Source organism: Heteronotia binoei, chromosome 1, assembly GCF_032191835.1.
Source record: "Heteronotia binoei isolate CCM8104 ecotype False Entrance Well chromosome 1, APGP_CSIRO_Hbin_v1, whole genome shotgun sequence".
Classification (NCBI taxonomy): domain Eukaryota; kingdom Metazoa; phylum Chordata; class Lepidosauria; order Squamata; family Gekkonidae; genus Heteronotia; species Heteronotia binoei.
Genome location: NC_083223.1, coordinates 254,123,975 through 254,142,793, shown reverse-complemented (window position 1 = coordinate 254,142,793; position 18,819 = coordinate 254,123,975). Strand labels below are relative to the sequence as shown.

General features: G+C 46.2%; 1 protein-coding gene across 2 annotated transcripts in view; it reads left to right on the top strand.

Moving 5' to 3' along the window:
* The window catches only part of F11R (F11 receptor), a 46,973-nt gene extending 28,468 nt beyond the window's left edge, over positions 1 to 18,505 (top strand). The window contains exons 2-10 of one of the 2 annotated variants that reach the window (XM_060253445.1): positions 3,863 to 3,916; positions 6,537 to 6,650; positions 7,199 to 7,339; positions 9,296 to 9,498; positions 10,617 to 10,719; positions 14,772 to 14,876; positions 15,900 to 15,909; positions 16,257 to 16,305; positions 17,646 to 18,505. In XM_060253445.1, coding sequence (XP_060109428.1) covers positions 3,863 to 3,916; positions 6,537 to 6,650; positions 7,199 to 7,339; positions 9,296 to 9,498; positions 10,617 to 10,719; positions 14,772 to 14,876; positions 15,900 to 15,909; positions 16,257 to 16,305; positions 17,646 to 17,681 — 815 coding nt within the window. In that variant the 3' untranslated portion in view covers positions 17,682 to 18,505. Of the gene's footprint in view, positions 1 to 3,862; positions 3,917 to 6,536; positions 6,651 to 7,198; positions 7,340 to 9,295; positions 9,499 to 10,616; positions 10,720 to 14,771; positions 14,892 to 15,899; positions 15,910 to 16,256; positions 16,310 to 17,645 lie in introns of those variants that run through there. The other variant, XM_060253437.1, reaches the window with a different exon arrangement.
* The last annotated feature ends 314 nt before the right edge of the window (positions 18,506 to 18,819 follow it).

The window sequence follows — 18,819 nt, the reverse complement described above, 5'->3', positions numbered from 1 at the left end:
TCTTCTACTAACATAGCTGCCCTCTGAAACCAGAAAGGGAGATTTGGGGGTGGGGGGAGCCATTTGTAAATTTCCTACATTGTGCAGGGGTTTGGACTAGATGACCCTGGAGGTTCCTTCCAACTCTGATTTATTGGTTACCTTCATTGTCTGTCTGTTGAAGCACTCCCTTTAAAAACTGGATTCTTAGGATTTGTTTTTCCTGTAAAGCAAGATTATGATGTTACTTAGCATTGTGCCTTGCTTACAACAGTCTTGAAAGGTAGGCCAGTATGGGCCCTAAATTACAAGCAGGGGCTGAGACAGAGAAATAGTGGCTTATCACAATTGTATGCTGTGATCTGCCCTGACCCCATTTATGGGAAAGGGCAGAATATGAGCCTCCTAAATAAATAAAATAAATACCTAAGAAGGCCAAGTGAGTTTGTAGCAGAGGTGAGATTGGAACCAGATTTTGGGGCAGTGACGCTCTGTATTCTTGGTTCTGAGGGGGACAACAGTGGGAGAGCTTCTAGTGTCCTGGCCCCACTAGTGGAGCTCCTGATGGCACTTGTTTTTTTTGCCCACTGTGTGACACAATGTTGGACTGGATGGGCCATTGGCCTGATCCAACATGGCTTCTCTTATGTTCCCCTCATTCATAGTTCAGTATGGCTGTCAACTTTGGGTTGGGAAATTCCTGGAGATTTGGGGGGGGGGGGGTTGTGGGAGGGACCTCACTGGGGTATAATGCCCTAGAGTCCACCTTCCAAAGCAGCCATTTTTTTTTAGCAAACCTGATCTGGAACCTAGTCTGGAATTCAGTTGTAATTCCAGGAGACGTCCAGGCACCATCTGGAGACTGGCAACCCTGTTTTCAGTTGCTTAGCCAATATTCCACCAGTCACATTTCTTGAAGCAGGAGAGATGTGTGTTGTTTAAGAGGTACAGTCCATCCCTGCCACACAATACGGCCAGTCAACAGAATGAAGTTTTCCTTTGGCTGGCTTTCAAGAGACTGCAGACAATCAAATGCAAATGCATAAAGAAAGGGTCAGCCTGCAGCAAGTGGTGCCCAGTGGGAAGCCCCCATGAGCAGTTGTACGATAAAGCCCTGTTGAAGTCATCTTCCGCTGGTGAGGTCACGCTATAAATCCCTGGCTTGAAGAGTGGAGAATAATCTTTTCTTGACCAGAAGAGGAAGTAACTTGCAAAGTGTGGAGGTGGGAAGGGAGGGGGGATGGAGCTTTCCATTAGCTTAGTTTCACTGACGAGTTTCTTCTGCCGCTCCCACTGGGTGCGTGGGAGGGAGGTGAGGCAGACCTTGGAAGTACAGGGAATTCTACCAGGTGGGCCAGAGGTAAACAGTCCCGTACCTCTTCTTGCCCCTTTCTGCTTCCATAGTCTTCCCTGCTAGACTGCTCTCTTTGGTAGCATCTTTGACCTGATGGCACAAGCCCATCTGATTATGCTGCTGGCAGTGCGCACAGTCCAACAGGTATGGTTTAGCGTTCACACACACAGTTGTTGCAGAGCTTTCTGGGACATGGTTCCTCAGATCCTGCGGTACAGCAACTTTCATGGTGGCTGCATGACTGGTCCCGCTCTCCGTTCTTGTAGATTATTAATATGTATTTTTATTGCTTATTGCTCAGAGCCCAGAGGAATAAGCCACAGATGCAGTTACATGCTGCCATAAGTTTTCTGCTTTTAGGCATCCGTCTCCCTTCTGATTTCACTAATCCGTGCAGTTATTAAAACGTTTGAGTCATAGTTTTTACTTGAGGGCCCTTCCTGGTTCTCGAAAGCTTGCACAAGGTTCAGGTCAATTTGGTTAGACTGAATAAAAGGTATTACATGGGTTTCCTTCCTGGCGCTGAATAAAGGCACATGAAAGAGGGGTGGGGGTGGAGGGAGAGAGGATCTACTCTTTGTTTTTCATGTCGGTGATGCGGTTCTTCTTGCCCCCGTGCCAATGCAAAATAGGTGCCTGCCAGTTGTTTGCAAGGCAGTGAGGTATTGGGTGTACTGCACATCAGAGTAACCTTGGTGGGATCAGGCCAAGGGCAGGCATATTCCGCTTTCAACAGTGGCCAGCTGGATGCTTGCAAACAGGTTACGTAATGGTCATGTCAATGAAGAAATGTCTAGTTTCTCTATAGAAGGGCTATTTTGAAGCCTCCTCTTGTGGTTTCGGGTAGTGAGGTTTTTGTCTAGCCAAACACTTGCCTGACATGCCTTATGGAAGGGGAGAGCAATTCCTACCTGTGTGTAGCTAAAATGTGCAATAGAGCATGAGTTCTGTTCTGCTTATTTCCCTTCATACTATAAAGTTTCACCCCATGGACCTTGCAGTGTGCCTGACTCGGCGCATGTGCAGAAGCACATAAAAGCAAACAAATCTGATAGTGATTGGCTGCCGCTTGTGTAGGTTCTGAAGCCAGCACTGCTTGTGGTAGGGAATAGCAGGGGTTAATATTTAACATGTGATTGGTGCGTCCAGCATCTAAAATGCTTCATGAACATGATCACAGCGATCCTTACAGCATCCTGGTAAGGTTGGCTAGTGCCAGCTCCATAATGCAGAGTTCATATGGTTGCCAATTTCCAGGTAGACCCCAGAGATCTTGCGGAATTACATCTGATATCTAGACAATAGGGGACAATGGCTGCTTTGGAGGTTAAACTCTGGGGCATTATACCCTGTGGAGCTCCTTCTAGTGTTGCCACCTTCTAAGGAGCACCTAGGAATCCCCTGGAATTACAGTTTATCTCCAGACTACAGAGATCAGTTCCCAAGGGGAAAAGGGATGCTTTGGAGAGTGGGCTCTAAGGCATTGTGCCCTGCTGAAGTCCTTCCCCCCCCTAACCCCACGCTGTCCAGGGGCCATTGCCAGATCTTTAGGAATTTCCCAAGCTGGAGTTGGCAACTGTACAGATGGGAGGCTGCACTTGGCCTGGTGGTTCCAAAGGGGTAGCCATGTTATGTTATTGCAGCAAAATGAACCGGGAGTCAAGTGGCACTTTAGGCTTAACATGTATTATAGCTTGAGCTTGTTTGAGCCAGAGCTCACTTGCTTAGCTGGCACAGTGAGTTTGCATTTCAGCTTGTTCTTAGCCTAGGTCTGAGGTCCAAGAAAAGGAGCTGCAGGGAGACAATAAAATTCTCAGCACCCTGGTCATATGGTGTTTGGGTTGTGAGGGTAACTTTTCTAGGGGAAGGGGTCCTTGGTAACTTTGACAAGTTCCCATTGTATGTGTGTGAGAGAAGGGTGATTGGGGAACTGTTTGCAAATCCGTCTCCAAATGATGCCAGTCTGTAACATGGTAGTCAGCCTCCTTGGTGAAACAGGTTGTATGAGCTACCCTGTTAATTGGCTGTCTTTTTATTTCTAGGTGGAGGGCAGGTAGAACTTTTTCAAAGGACTGTTGAGTAATTACAGTTGATTGATGGAGCCATGCTTCAGTAGAGAATGGAAGATGTTGCTTTAGGAATTAGTTACAAGGCAGGTTGGTGCGTTTTAAAAGAATGTTTATAGTAGCTTGGGTATATTTTTAAATGTTTATCTCTGGCTGCATTCAGTAGAATATTTGTATTTTAAAATTGTGTTATGGGCCAATGTGTTAAAAGAACCAACTTTTCTAAAGCTTCCCCGGCTAGTGGCTGTTAACCTCCTCGTTGTCAGGGTTGGCGAGTCACTGGAGTCATAGGCCTTTCTTTCCAGAAACATCTCTTCAAGATGCTGATCGATCTATATGACTCTCTGCAGGGCCCTTATATGCTTGTTGCTGTGTTCAAGCGCTGAAGGGAGTCTCCTTCTCTGTCACTCGTCTGCAAAGTGAGGTCTCTTGAAAGCCCTTTGTTTTCTCTTTCTCTCCACAGGGTCCTTGATATCAGGCCAGACCCATCAGGTGGTACAAGTTCCTGAGAATCAGTGTAAGTCCTGGGAACAAAAGTCTGCTTAACACATGAAGCTGCCTTATATCTTCTAGCCCACCACTGTCTACCCTCACAGACAGAGCTTTCGAAGGTCTTAGTCAGAGAGAGGTATCTTTCATAGCTCTTCTGCCTGGAGGTGATTTCGGGAGAGGACAAGTATTGAAATATTGTACAGGGGTTTTCCAGGTACTTTCAAACTGTTGCCCCCCCCCCCCCCCCCCCCGGCTTTGTTTCCACACATACTACTGGAAGGGTATTTTCAAGCTTTTTAAAAAAAATTAGTAATTGCTAGACTTCTGTAGTGGTATAACATTATATTGATCTATTGCCACAATTTACTGGCCCCTATAAATTTCCAGCTTTCATTCTAAAAAGTCTCTAAAGGTTAAAAAAACCCAAAACGATAAAGATAGTCCCCTGTGCAAGAACCAACTCATTACCAACCCATGGGGTTACGTCACATCACAACATTTTCTTGGCAGACTTTTTACAGGGTGGTTTGCCATTGCCTTCCCCAGTCGTCTACACTTTCCCCTAGCAAGCTGGATACTCATTTTACCAACCTCGGAAGGATGGAAGGCTGAGTCAACCCTGAGCCGGCTAACTGAACCCAGCTTCCGCTGGGATCGAACTCAGGTCGTGAGCAGAGCTTGGACTGCAGTGCTGCAGCTTACCACTCTGCATCTTTAGCCACTTCTAATTATAGATAATCATATCTCCAAAACAAAAGGATGGGAGATTTGCTTTTTGTAAATAAGAGGAAAGCTAGTACCCAGCTTGCTGGGGGGAAAGTGTAGATGACTGGGGAAGGCAATGGCAAACCACCCCGTAAAAAATCTGCTGTGAAAACATCTTGATGTGACATCAACCCAGAGTTGGAAATGACTGGTGCTTGCACAGGGGACTACCTTTACCTTTAGAATTCAGAGGGGCTAGTGTTGTTCTGCCATAGCAAGTGCACAATTAACTTAAAAAAACAACAACTTGGAAATAGCCCTCTGGTGGCCTGATGAGGGAAAACATGGTAGCTGTGAGGGCCTCAGGAGGGAAGTGGTGCCAATTTGAGCAGAACCTTGGATAATGGAGGACAGGGCAGTGCAACCACCTACTCATGCACTTATGTTGGTCTTCCCCAAAAGATCAGAGAAAAGAAGACTTGGGAATCAGAGCACTAAGGAAAGGGAAAGAATGGTTAGAGCTGGGGTCCTCCACAACCTTTTTGAGCCTGTGGGCACCTTTGCAATTCTGACACAGCCTAGTGGGCACAATTACAAAATGGATGCTATGGGAGATGTAGCCAACTGCAAAATGTCAGGGAGCGAGAGCACCATGTTGGGGACATCTGGGTTAGAGCATAATTATACTATGACATTTTGTGGATGTTCCCAGACAAGCAAAAAAAGCACTGCAGCTTGTTAGCTTGAAGATGAGGAACAAAACCTGTGCGTGAAGCAGCTTTTGACTCTGCTGTAGTGGAGAGCTGTGCTGTTCCTGCTTCATCTTGGCCTTTTAGAACCTCCACAGCCTACTCTAGTCTATCCTTTTTGGCCCTGAAGTACAGAAGCAAAAGTTAACTCGGCATGTTCCAGGTGTATACCTTATTCCACTAGCATGAACAGGGCTCTTCTGGCCATGGAGTACCATAAAACATTCTCTTTCCCGCCATCCTGGTCTCCAGAGTTTCCCTTGTTTGATTAATGCAGCTGGCTTTCCCTGGATGATCCTTTTCCTTCAACAGGAAATGTTCTTTGAAGCTGAAGTGGGGGGAAACAGTTCAACACTTCCTCTTCCTGCTTGATTATTCTTGGAAGCTTCGTGGGCTATTATGCTCCAATTTGTGGGTCTCTTCCCCACCCCCCTAAAAATTCTTTTTAGAAAACTCTTTGCCAGTGGTGGTAGCATAGTATTCAAGCAAGGGGGTAAGGAAAATAATAATGATGCCTTTGCTGTTGCATCTAATCATCAGAACAAAAAACCCCCCCAGCCTTCCATGCGCATAATGTATGTAATCAGAATCTAGAGACTGTATCAGGATTCATGTTAATTCTTTAAGGAAACAAGCTGTTTCATGCTGGTTTCCTGCTCTTCCAGTGCTTTTGTTATAACGAGTCAATTTATGATGCTTCCTCCCAGATACTGCTTTTAACCCCAGAAAGGGGGCGGGGGGCAGGGAGAGACCATGTTTTGCAGATTGTTCTTTCCATGTCTTAATATCTGTCCTTAAATCAGGATCCAACCTAGTGCTTCATGGCTACCACTGTGGTTTTCCCCTAGTCAGCTCAGTGAGCCTTGAACCCTGGGAAATCCCTAAAAACAGTAAAAAAAATCATTGCTTGTTCCACAGAATTGATATATACTTAGATGCATTTTTTGTGCTTGTTCCTATAGCTCGGAGGCACCTAGACCTGTCTCCTCCTTCCCTTCCAACATTATTGCCTCGTGCTAACACTTTGTGCTTGGGAACTCTGATGGAGTCATCATTCCACAGTTACTTCTGCAGAGCTTCATGCCAAATTATTATTTTGTTTACATTAATTTCTGCAATACGGTGTCCTACTTCAATGCCTCCCCTCATGCCATTTTGTTCTCATTCTTCTTTCCCTTTGTACATTTCTAGCGGTCAAACTGCCATGTAAAGCCATAGCTGGACAGGGTACACCAACACGCCTGGAGTGGAAATTCCAGCGTTCCGGTGCCACAGAATTTGTGTACTATCAAGGGCAGCTGACAGGTAAGTGGCTGTTTTGGTGGGTTGTAAAAGACTCAGCTTTCTAAAATGGGAGGACTTTCTAAACTGTGTCTTGGCTTTGGATTAAAAGACTTTTACCCAGCATGGCAGCCCCCACTGTCTTTCCTATTACCCACTTGTTTCTCCCTGATGTTTTTGTTCTCCAGATCAAAGAGTCAGCCCTAGCTTTCTTCTACCTTAATGGAGTAGGAGATGCCTCCAGGAGGCATCACCTTTGGATCTGCCAGTAATGTCCATTTGGAAATAGCTCCCCCCGCCTCAGTAGAGGATGCTTAGCGGTCTTTTCCGAAATGTTCCAAATGTCAAAATTCCGAAATGTCTGCCCATAAACTAAAGTTCGGAGAATCCTGTTTTGGAAGATGTATCTTCTCAACCTAGAAACCTTTTCCTCTGTTCCCTGATATAGAACAACAACCAGTCGTGATTCTCTGAGCATGTGTAGATTCCTTTACACCACTTATAAATTCTGGGGTTAGGCCATGAGCCCTGACTGAGGCCACACTTTAATAGAAGACCTTCTTTTTCTGCAGATCTCTACAAGAGCCGTGCTGAATTCAGTGGCAGTGACATTCGTCTCAAGTCGGTCACCCGCAAAGATATGGGGCAGTACACCTGTCAGGTTGTTGGCAACAACGGGGTTGCTGAAAGTGTAGTGGACCTTATTGTCCAAGGTAAAAGCAATGGAGGCCTCTGATGCTCACCCTTTGGTAAACCACTCTCTTGCAATACTCCCTCTAAGCTGTGGAGTCTTGTGAGCAAAAATTCTATTTCATGAGCTACTGACATTAAAGTTGTGAGCTACTAAGAACATAAGAGAAGCCATGTTGGATCAGGCCAATGGCCCATCTAGTCCAACACTCTGTATCACACAGTGGCCAACATACACACACACAGAGGCTAATAGCTACTGATGGACCTCTACTCCATATTTTTATCCAATATCCTCTTGAAGCTGGCTATGCTTGTAGCCACCACCACCTCCTGTGGCAGTGAATTCCACATTTTAATCACGCTTTGGGTGAAGAAGTACTTCCTTTTATCCGTTTTAACCTGACTGCTCAGCAATTTCATCGAATGCCCACTAGTTCTTGTATTGTGAGAAAGGGAGAAAAGTACTTCTTTCTCTACTTTCTCCATCCCATGCATAATCTTGTAAACCTCTATCATGTCACCCCACAGTCGACGTTTCTTCAAGCTAAAGAGCCCCAAGCGTTTTAACCTGTCTTCATAGGGAAAGTGTTCCAACCCTTTAATCATTCTAGTTGCCCTTTTCTGAACTTTTTCCAATGCTATAATATCCTTTTTGCTCTGGGGTCATAAATTACTTTGCTCTGGGGTCATTTTTCCTGAGCTAAGACAAAAATGTGTGAGCTAGAGGCTAAAAAACTGAGCTAGCTCACATTAACTCAGCTTAGAGGAAACACTGCTCTCTTGTGAAGGTTTCCCAGTATTCTTGTCTCTGGCAATAATATCTACCATGAATAGACTGTCCTTCAAGATGCCATAGATGACAATGGAGACTTTCTCATAATACCCTGAATTTCATACAAGAGGAGCTTCCTCAGCCTGCATACCTCTCCCACTCATTCATATTGCTGGAGGCTGTTGTCTGCTGTATTAATTAACTTGCAATTGCCACAGCCTTAACAGCTACTATGATTTAGGGAAGGAGATCCTAGGAAAACAGAATAGCTGCATTGACTTGTTTACTTCAGTTATACCTTGCTTTTTTCCCTAATGGAGACTCAAAGTGGCTTGCATCATTCCCTGTTCTCCATTTTACCTTGTGAGATAGGTTAGGCTGAGAGTGTGGGGCTGGCCCAAGGTCACCTAGCAACCCAGAGTGGGGATTTGGGCCTGGGTCCTTAGTCTGACAGTGCGACAGCCAGATCATGGCTTGACTATGCTAGCAAGTTCAAATTATATACCTCAGGAGCTGCAGCGTGTAAGGTGATGGGCTGTGAATTAGTGCTCATGTGCAGAAACTAGCATGCATGTGTGGTAGAGGCCAGATACATCTTGTTTCTCCATTTGGAGGTTTTCATGTCTCAAGATTCAGGCAAAGGAGCAGAGCTCTCAAAAATGGCAATGCTACAAGCTCCTGTTAGTGGAGCTGCTACAGGATAGCTCCAAAAAGGCCATGGTCATGGATTTATTTGCTGGGGACTAGACTAGGAAACCAGGACACTTTTTGACAAATAGGTACAGTTGGGGCTTACATTTAAAAATGATTAAAATCTGAAATTTGTTGCTGGAGCATGTAGTGAATGGTCACTGGAATAAACAGCTTTAAAGGGGGACTGTCTTCCATGAATCTATCAGTGGCTACTAGCTACGGTGACTGAGGGGAACCTCCATGTTCAGAGGCAGTCAGTCTCTGAATTCCAGAGTTGGGAAGCAACATCAGGGGAAGGGCTTGGCCTCTTTGCCCTGTTTTTGGCCCTCCGGAGGAACTGGTGAGCGACTATGTGAGGAAGGATGCTGGACTAGATGGACTATTAGGTCTGATCCAGCAAGGCTGCTCTTATGTTCTTAAAGTTGCTCACAGCTGCTGTGAGCCACCTCTGTTTGGAGAAGCATTCCTCCAATGTCCCTAGTTCCTGTAATGGCATCTCTTTCCCTTCTAGTTCCTCCCTCCAAGCCCAAGGCTGAAGTACCCTCCTCTGTAACCATTGGCAACAGGGCAGTCCTATCTTGCGTGGAGACGGACGGTTCCCCGCGGCCCACCTTCAGGTGGTACAAGAATGACATCCTTATGCCCGTGGACCCCAAAACGGACGTCCTCTTCAAGAATTCCTCCTACACGCTCGACTCCAGTACGGGGATTCTGGTACGGTCTCAAGCGAGGGCCTTTGGCTAGAGGGCAAAAGGCAACTCCATGTTTGGTAGTCACAGAAAGTGTGATCCTATAAAGGGGGTGTGGGGAGGGCGAGGCAGTAGGATATGTCTAACTCAGCAAGTGCAAATTCTTACAAATCATCTTGAAGCCATATATGTGGCTGTCTGGTCTGTTGAGTTCACTGTTGCCTGACTGCAGATGGTGAGGGCTTCCCAGCATCCTCAGCCTGAGAGAGGTTCTCATGCTAGCAGTGATGGGCATAGTGGGAGAAAAGGCAGGCAATAGAAGCACCATCTGAGTGAAGAAAAGGGGTGGCCCAGTAGTGTATAAAAGAGCCCCGTGGCGTAGAGTGGTAAAGCTGCAGTACTGCAGTCTGAGCTCCCTGCTCATGACCTAAGTTCAATCCCAGCGGAAGCTGGGTTCAGGTAGCTGGCTCCAGGTTGACTCAACCTTCCATCCTTCTGAAGTCAGTAAAATGAGTGCCCAGCTTGCTGGGGGGAAAGTGTAGATGACTGGGGAAGGCAATGGCAAACCACCCCGTAAAAAGTCTGCCGTGAAACGTTGTGAAAGCAAAGTCACCCCAGAGTCGGAAACGACTGGTGCTTGAACAGGGTGCTTGCACCGTTACCTTTAGTAGTGTACAGTGTATTTTGTGTGGCATGGAGCATTATTTTCTGTGCGCAGCAGTCCTGTTGCCTGGGTGGAAATGTGGATTAGGGGTTTTAGCATTTCATATCCTGCATCTTTTCAGGAAAATCCCTCAGGATCCAAATCTTGATCCTTAGAAATCACAAGCTGATTGCAGCTGTGTTCATAAAATGAAATTTGACAGTCAAGTTGTGTGTTCTGTGATAGAACAAGAAAAAAAATACTTTAAAACCATTGCAGGGACTGAATGGAGTCTAGTGTGGTTCCCTTTTCTCAATATTTCCTTTTGGCCCGCTTTATCCAGAGAGATCATTACAACAGCCATGTAAATCTTGAGGTTTCTGCTAATGCAGAAGTCAAAGGGACATGTGAAAGAGCATAGGTCATAGGATTGGATATGTGAGATCTATCCCAATTCCTGGGAATCTACTTGTGTTAACTGCTTTTCTTCTCTCTGTCAGACGTTTGAACCTGCAACTTCCTTTGATGCTGGTGACTACTCTTGCGAGGCTGATAACAGTATTGGGTCTTCCCAGAAGTCAGAAGCTGTCCACTTGGAGCCCAGTAAGTATGCCTCAGCTGGGGTCACCAGCCTCAAGGTGGGGCCTGGAGTTCTCCTGGAATTACAGCTGATCCCCATACATACAGACACTAGTTCCCCTGGAGGAAGTGGCATCTTCAGAAGGTGAAGTCTGTGGCATCACATCCCTGCTGAACTCCTTCTCCAGGCACTGCCCCAAATCGCCAGGAATTTCCCAAGCTGGAGCTGGCAACCCAGCATCTGAGGTTGCTTAGAGCCAACTGAGGCCAAGGTAGCCTTGGTGGATAGTTTTGCAGTTGGCAAGGACTAGAACGTGTGAGAAGAGATATTTGCAATGAAGGCAGGAGCTGTCATAAGAACATGAGTGGAATCTTGCTGGATCAGACTAACGGTCCAGGAGTGGCCAAACTGTAGTTCGGGAGCCACATGCGGCTCTTTCACACAGATTGTGTGGCTCTCAAAGCCTCCACTGCCCCTTTGGCCAGCTTGGAGAAGGCATTTCTCTCTTTAAATCATCTCGCCAAGCCAGACAGCTTAGAGAATGCATATAATGTTAAATTTGCTTTCTTTCCACCTCTTTCTTCCTCCCCCATCTGTTTGCCTTCCTGTCTTGAAACTCTCAAACATCTGACATTCATGTCTTGTGGCTCTCAAACATCTGCCGTTTATTCTATGTGGTTCTTACATTAAGCAAGTTTGACCACCCCGATCTAGTCCAACATCCTGTCTCACACAATGGCCAACCAGTTCCTCTGGATGGCCAACAACAGAGCATAGAGGCCAAGGCCTTTCCCTGAGAAGGACCTCAGAAGATCCCTGCTGAATCAGACCAGTGATCTGTCTAGTAGGCCAGCATCCTGTCTCAAACAGTGGCCAACTGGTTCCTCTAAAAGTCCATCAGCAGGCATAGAGATCTTATGGAGAACATCTGTTTGAGAAGAGAACCTAGATTACTGGTTCTTACATCACACGAGCAAACTTCTGGATCACTGTCCCCACCAGAGATTTCAGAAGCCATGCAAGTTTCAAGAAGCCTTCATGGCCAAACAGCTGGCGTTGAAATTTTAACAAAAGTAGAAAAGTGGGAGTCAAGAGTCCAGGGCAAGTCTGAACAGTGGCTGAAAGAAGTTCTAATAGCCAAAGCACGAACAAACACACACAACCCCCTCCCTCTCCTGTTTGTTTTAAATCTTCCTTTCCTGCAGCCCATTTTAATGCTATACTTATATATGTAACCATGAAGTTATGCTTTTGCCCTACAACTTAATGCTATGTGTCTGTGCCATGTTGTAAGCAGAAGCTCCTAAAGGGATGTTTATTGGGGAAGCTGTGATTGTGAAGAAGGGGTGATTGTACAACAGGTTTGATTCTAAAATGGATGCTGACAGAGGAGAGGCAATGTCAGCAATACTGGGCCAAAGTAGAAGGGGCGTTCCAGCATAGGATGACCTGATCCAGCAATGTTGTGGGGGAGGGTTGGTTGGTTGGGGGAAACCCAGAAAGCTCATGCATGTTTTTCATGACCGTATGAGAATTTCTGCGAAAATAGCCTGTCATCAAATTGGTAAAGATCTAAGAGTAGTTGTAAAATCCTGACTGGGTTAGGAGAATGGACAGATGAGCCGAATGAGGTAGAAAGATCGAGGGGTCTCTGGCAGGAAGTTAGAGAGAGGGGATTCAAGCCTCTCTCCCTCATTCCCTGTCATTCAGGTATCCATCTGAAGGAAGACCCCTCGCAAGAGGTAAGGCCTTTTTTCACCAAGTCATCTTTGGCCATCTTTTGGTACCCCTCTCCAGGGCTTTTTTGTAGAAATGTCCAGCAGGAACTGTGGAGAAACGCCATCTTGGTTGGGAGGGAACATGAAACTGCTAGGCAGGCTTTGGGGCCTAGCCGGCCCCAAACTCCCCCCTCCCTACCAGAGCCAAACCAGCAACTCTAGGGGGAAAGCCTCCTAGAGCGGCAGGAAGTTCTTTTGTTCTCTGTATTTGAGTTAGGCAGGAAGTGAGGGGGTCTGCAGCTGGCCTTCGAAGGAAGAGGTTGTGAGTTTGTGGGCTCCTGACTGGGAGAGGCCTACTCAGGATGAGAAGAACCCCAGGCAATCAGACCACGTAAGTCAACCACAAGGCAGGGCACGTTTAGACCAGGGACAGTAGGATGCGTTTATAACCACCTTTTCTTTGTCATGCTGCTTGCTGTGCGGGTGCTGTGCTGTGTTAACCTTTTACATGCAACTGTTTTTGTTTTGTTCTTCTTTTTTCTTTTCTTCTTTCCTTTTATTTAAATATTTTTATTGTTTTGAATGCTGGCAGTCAAATTCTGTACCACATAGATCCCCAACCGTTTTAGACCACGCTGCTTTAAGAAGGGGGCCCTGGGGAAGGGGGAAGGCATGCAGTTGGATAAAGTGCCAATCCTCCAGGGGTTCCCCAAAGAAGTGCTGTGGTCTCTGTGATACCCAAGTACAGAGTGGCAGAGGACTTTGAGGCCTGGCCTCAGAGCTGTAGAGGGGGATTGGGAGTCCTGTTTCTCTCAATCTGAACCCCTAGACTGAGCAGGTGGTGGCAGCGGGCCCAAGTGGCCGGAGGAGAAATAGCTCCCTCCAGGAGTTCGCGACTCAGCAGGGAGTTGACGGGACTGGGTCTGAAGGCAGAATCGGGCCGGTTCCGTCACAGGAACTAATTTGCATATTAGGCCACACCCCCGACATCGTCATTATTACCCGCATGAATTTTTGGTAGAAAAAGCCCACTGGGAACTCATTTGCCTATTAGGCCACACCCCTGCCATCACCATTGTTCCATACAGGGATTTTTTGTAGAAGCCCAGCAGGGGCTCATCTGCATATTAGGCCCCACCCCCTGATGCCAAGCCAGCAGGAACTGTGTTCCTGGGCGTTTCTGCTCAAAAAAAGCCCTGCCCCTCACTATGCTAGAGGATAAATTCATGCTTATGTACAAATAAAATCCCATGTAACTAGATAACTTGGTATCCAAGCCATTTCTTTTCCTGGAATTGTTATTCCTTGCACAAGATTGAAAAGATCCTTCTTCTAGCCAAGTTTAACCTGGAAATAATGCCGGTTAACAGAACCACAGGTTTATGTGCTCTGACTTCCCACCCACCCACCCCCTTCCTCTTTTTGTGACAAACTGTAGTTCTCTTTGGCCAGTGGTCTGCATTCTGGTTTGGAAGGGAACCAAAACTGTTCTTTGCCATTTTGGATATGAGAGGAAGCTTTATGATCTGCAAGCAAAAGAGGGAAGCACAGGAGCCAAAGGCTCACTCATGTAATTGTGGGCAGAGGAGCTGGCTGCAGTGGAGAATAAAAACATAGAATGAAAAGAGGCACTTCAGATTACTGGAACTGTGTTCTGGATTGCTCACCGCACTCCAGAATATGTATATCCTTGCTAATACTAGCTTCTTAGTTTAAGGGAGGCTTTTCAATAATGTTCTTCTCCTCTGTCATAAAAATTGCTAGGTGGTATTCGGCAAGCTGCTATTCTCTCAGCTTTGTGCAGAAACTCCTTTGCATATTAGGCCACACACCCCTGATGTAGCCAGTCCTCCTGGAGCTTACAGGGCTTACTGTAAACTCCAGGAGGATTGGCTACATCAGGGGTGTGTGGCCTAATATGCAAAGGAGTTCCTGCTACAAAAATAGCCCTGCCTTTTTGTATACAGGATGGGAATAACAGTGGCCTTACCTGGAAGGGTGGATATTGCAGGAATGTTTACCTTATTCATTTTGAGCATCTGTCATATTTTAAGGCTGGTGTATGGGAATGTTCTAAAGTGCTATAGAGATGGGTGGCATTAGTAGTTACATACTTTTTTGAGCATAGATGAAAAGGCTGAAGCTGGGAGGAGAGAGTGGGCTTCCAAAGGCTAGACAATGAATTTGGTGGCAGAGACAAGGTCTGAACTGGGAACTTTCTAACGGTATGGTGTGCATAGGGTGGAGGTCAGTATTGTCAGAGGGGACAGTCTTTACTGTTTGCTAGAGTGTGGAGGTTCTCGCAATATGCCAGGCTCCCTTTAAGAAGTGCCCTCCCAATCTTCCTTTGTCTGCAGGTGAGGTCAATGTGGGTGGCATCGTGGCAGCTGTGGTGTTGCTTCTGATTGTCTTCGGGCTAGCAGGCTTTGGCATCTGGTTCGCCTACAGCAGAGGGTTCTTCAGTAGTAAGTAGCTGAGTGGCTGGTTCCATTTCAGAGTTGAGGGTTTTGTGGCTTCCTCCTCAAGGGCTGCTGTGGAAAGAGTTCTGGGGAAAGCAACTGGGTTTGTTTTGTCCTGTTCTTCTTCCAAGTTGGATCCCACAGATGCATTTTGCTAATGGCAGTGTCTTCATCTCGACACTACTGTTAGTATGTGCCAGTCTGTGGTGGACCTTCCTCCTCTAATCTTGTGTTTTAAAATTAAACTGAATTTCCCCAGAATCTCAAAACTTAAGAAGTCAAAAACAGAGGTGCTTAATTTTCTAAAATTACCCAAAAGAGAGTATTTCTATACCCCCCTTGAATCTTTCAAAGGCATGGCTTTCCTAGCAACCCCATGCATGTCATTCCAGCAGTTTCGGTGCCGCCACCATAAGGGCCCTGTTCCTAGCTACCACTGTCTGGACCTGAAGTAAGACCAGGACAGCAAGTAGTGTCCTGTGACTTGATCTTAAAGGACATGTGGACTTGTATAGAAATAAGTAATCATTAAAGTTTGTGTAGATTAAAGCCAGCTCCTTGATTTGGACTTCGAAGCAGACAGATGTAGCTGTCATAGCGCTGCTCAAATGTAGCGCTGTTCAGCTTTCAGCTCATGTTAAGAGATGCACCTTCTTTATAGTTGAAGCTCCTGAGACCCCATTTGTTCTTGCAGTATTCTTGTGAAGTGGGCTAAGTTGAAATACTGACCTTAGTATTTCCACCTGGTGGGCCTAATGGTTGGGAATGGGAGCAGGAAGATCTGAACCCAGATCTCCTTGGTCCAAGTCCAGCATTCCTGGAATACCACACACAGTTTCTGCATGTGGGTCAGCAGGTTCAAATCCCCACTAGAATCATCCACAATGTCCTTGGGCCACAGCCGTGGATTCTCAGCCTAGCCTGTTTCCTGATGTGGTGAGAAGAGAAACAAAATGGTGTGGAGCGCTTTGGGCAAGGTTCTCCTCACTTGGCTAATCATCGCCTTTCCTTTTTTTCTGCTTTCAGAAAGAAGAGAGTGAGTAGACGTTTCTCCCGTTGTTTGGCTGCCGCTCGTGTTGTAGTTTTGCTGTCTACCACACAATTGTTTGGGTTTTGTTTTATCCACCCCACCCCACCTCATGCATGTACTCCAACTTATGACAATATCCTCAATATTGGGGGTGGGATTTCCTCTGCCTTGCTTCCAGGCACTGGAGAGTGTGGCTGAAGTGGGGGTGAGAAGAATGTCCTTTGCCATGCCACCTTCCTCGTGGGCTTCTGCACTGTCTGGTCATCCAGCAGTTGGTATGCCAGCTCTACTGTGGCCTCTTGCCACCCCCCTTCTTCTGCTTTTTAATTCTCCTTCTGTTTCCATCTGTTTAGCAGCACCAACAAGAAGGTCATTTACAGCCAGCCTTCCAACCGGAGCGATGTAAGTAAAGAAGAGGCAGGGTTACCAACGTTTTTTGCATTGCTCTCCCACAGAAAGCCTTCCTTCCCCTAGTTTTGAAGTGGGTCATGGTGGTGATGTAATGGGCTGGGGAGGTTGAGGCAAGTGGCACATTGCAAACCGCAGACCTGAATGAATGATGATGCAGCTTGGCTCTCTCTACTGTCGGTTTAGTCATCTTGGCAGGCAGGCGGTGACTGATGGTACCTGCTTCTCTAGGATGTCTGACAGTCTCCTACCAGCTGGCTTAGTTTAGTGGTTAAGAAACTGAAGTGCAGACTTGGAAGTTCTAGCAGTCATCTTACCTCATCTTTTATTGTTCTGGTCATTCCATAGTTCTAGACTTAGGTGTCTTCAGCTACACCCATATTTTGTTCTAGAGTCAAAAGCCAAATATCTCAAGTTGTGGGTTCTGGGTTGTTTTTGAAGCCTATAAGTTAAGTTTAAAGTTGGGTTGTTAGTATTTCTTTGCAATGCGACCTTCATGATGCATCATGGATAGGGATGGGCACAGAATGTGAAAATGGTGTTTCGTTTCATTTCACGTTTCGTCGGTTTTGCCCAATTTGGAGGTTTGTTTTGTTCTGTGGGTTTTGATTTTCTGAACAAATTGTGGCTTGTTGGTTCAGGAGCGCCGGTGTGCCGTGACATGCCCATCATGATGACGTCAGCCGGACGTGATGTTATCGTGCTAGGCATGTCGCTGGGGAGACACTCAGTGAGGACGTGACAGAGCATCCTCTGCCATTGTGTCCAGCACAATAACGTCACTTCTGGGTGACGTCACCACACCGGGCATGTCACAGAGCACAAAGAGGATCCCCTGCCCGATAGCAACACAGGTGAACCACCCAAAAAACAAGCTGCTTTGTTTTGCAAGTCATGCATAGTGCGAGTACCCGAACCAATTTGGAACGACCCACGAGTTGGCCCATCCCTAATCATGGCCTAATGTTGCTGTGCCAAAGCTTGCTAGAGCAAGCCTGAAGCAAGCCCCACTCTTTAGCTCTCTCTCTCTTTCTCTCTCTGCCCTATCCCCTCATCTGCAATATAAGACTGGCCTACCTTCTGGGGTTGTTGTACAGGTTATACATCTACAAAGTGCTTAAAATACTGAAATACTCAGTATTAAAGCTATTAGCCGTGGTTTTTCGTCCAGTGACCAAAGCAGCCATCAGTATTACATCACCATCCTCAGAGGTGGGTCTTTGGATAACATGTGGATAATGAGCAACAGAATCCCTGCAATGTCAGCGTTCTGAATTGTCACAGTCCTGTGCTGTCCCTCTGCAATTTCCTTAAATTCTCTTATCGTTTTCCAGGGTGAATTTAAACAGACGTCGTCCTTCTTGGTCTGATCTCTGCCCTGGGCCTGTCTTGAGGCGTGTATTAAGTCCAATCTCCTTGACCTGTTGTAAATGTTCTTTTATGAATCCTTGTAATTAAGTGTGATTTTTAACCTGTTTTTTTAATGTAAGAGTACTTTTTACAATTTCTCTCCCTACCCCCCCCCCTTTTTACCTTAATTTAAAGGACTGCCTTAGAGTTTATTTTTCAAGGCAATAGTTCGTAATCCTGCAGGAGACCAGAATTTCCAGGCCAGCCAAGGTGCTAAATGATGTCTGCCCAAGTACTCAAGTGGCCTTTGTAAATTGCTCAGAGATGGAGTGGGGGTGGAGTTAAGGGCACCCAGTTGTCCTGAGTGAGTCAGAGAAGGATGGTGGTTGAGAAGGCGCTTTGTAAGCTGCTTGGACCTCCCCAGCCCCCCCTTTCTTGCAAAGGAGATAAATGACTTACTGGAAAGCAACTGGTGGAATAGCTGCATTGGTAGAAGATGAAATGATCACACCTGTAGGGGTTCTTTCTGCAAGGGACAGCCTACAGTCACACCAGAAAGCCTAAATAGCATCGAGTGGGGCTATCAGAAAATAGAACGCCTTACGCTGCAGCCCACACTCTCTTGTGCAGAGTCTGGTAAAACCAGTGGCATGCCAAACTCTGCGTTTGGATCGTGGCCTTATTGTAAAGTCTTAAAACCATGAAGCAAAGAAGAAAGTCATTAGTTTCTTTTAAAACTCGAGATCGCTACCCAATGTGTGCCTTTTATAAATATCGTTTGACAGCCATGTGTAATTTTATCTGCTGACCAATTGGAAATAAAGCTGGTTGGTTGGTTTTTTTTCATTTGAGTCCTGTCATTTGTTTCTGCAAACAAAGCAACAAACATTTCCGGGCAGTATATATGTACATCAGTAAAACAGACATGGAGCAATGGGGGAGAACACTGCCATAACCTACTCAGTGTCTTTAAAAAGACAACAACATCACTCTTACGCACTTCTGGAACTACACTTCCTAAGATTTATTTTTTTAAATGCTAGTAGATGGATACCAGGAGTGGCCTGGGAAGTGACAGTGGCCCTGAAGCGAGTCAAGATGAGCAGCCCTTGCTTTTGCTACAAGCAAGTGCTGCAGGGCCACTCGGCTCCATGGGGC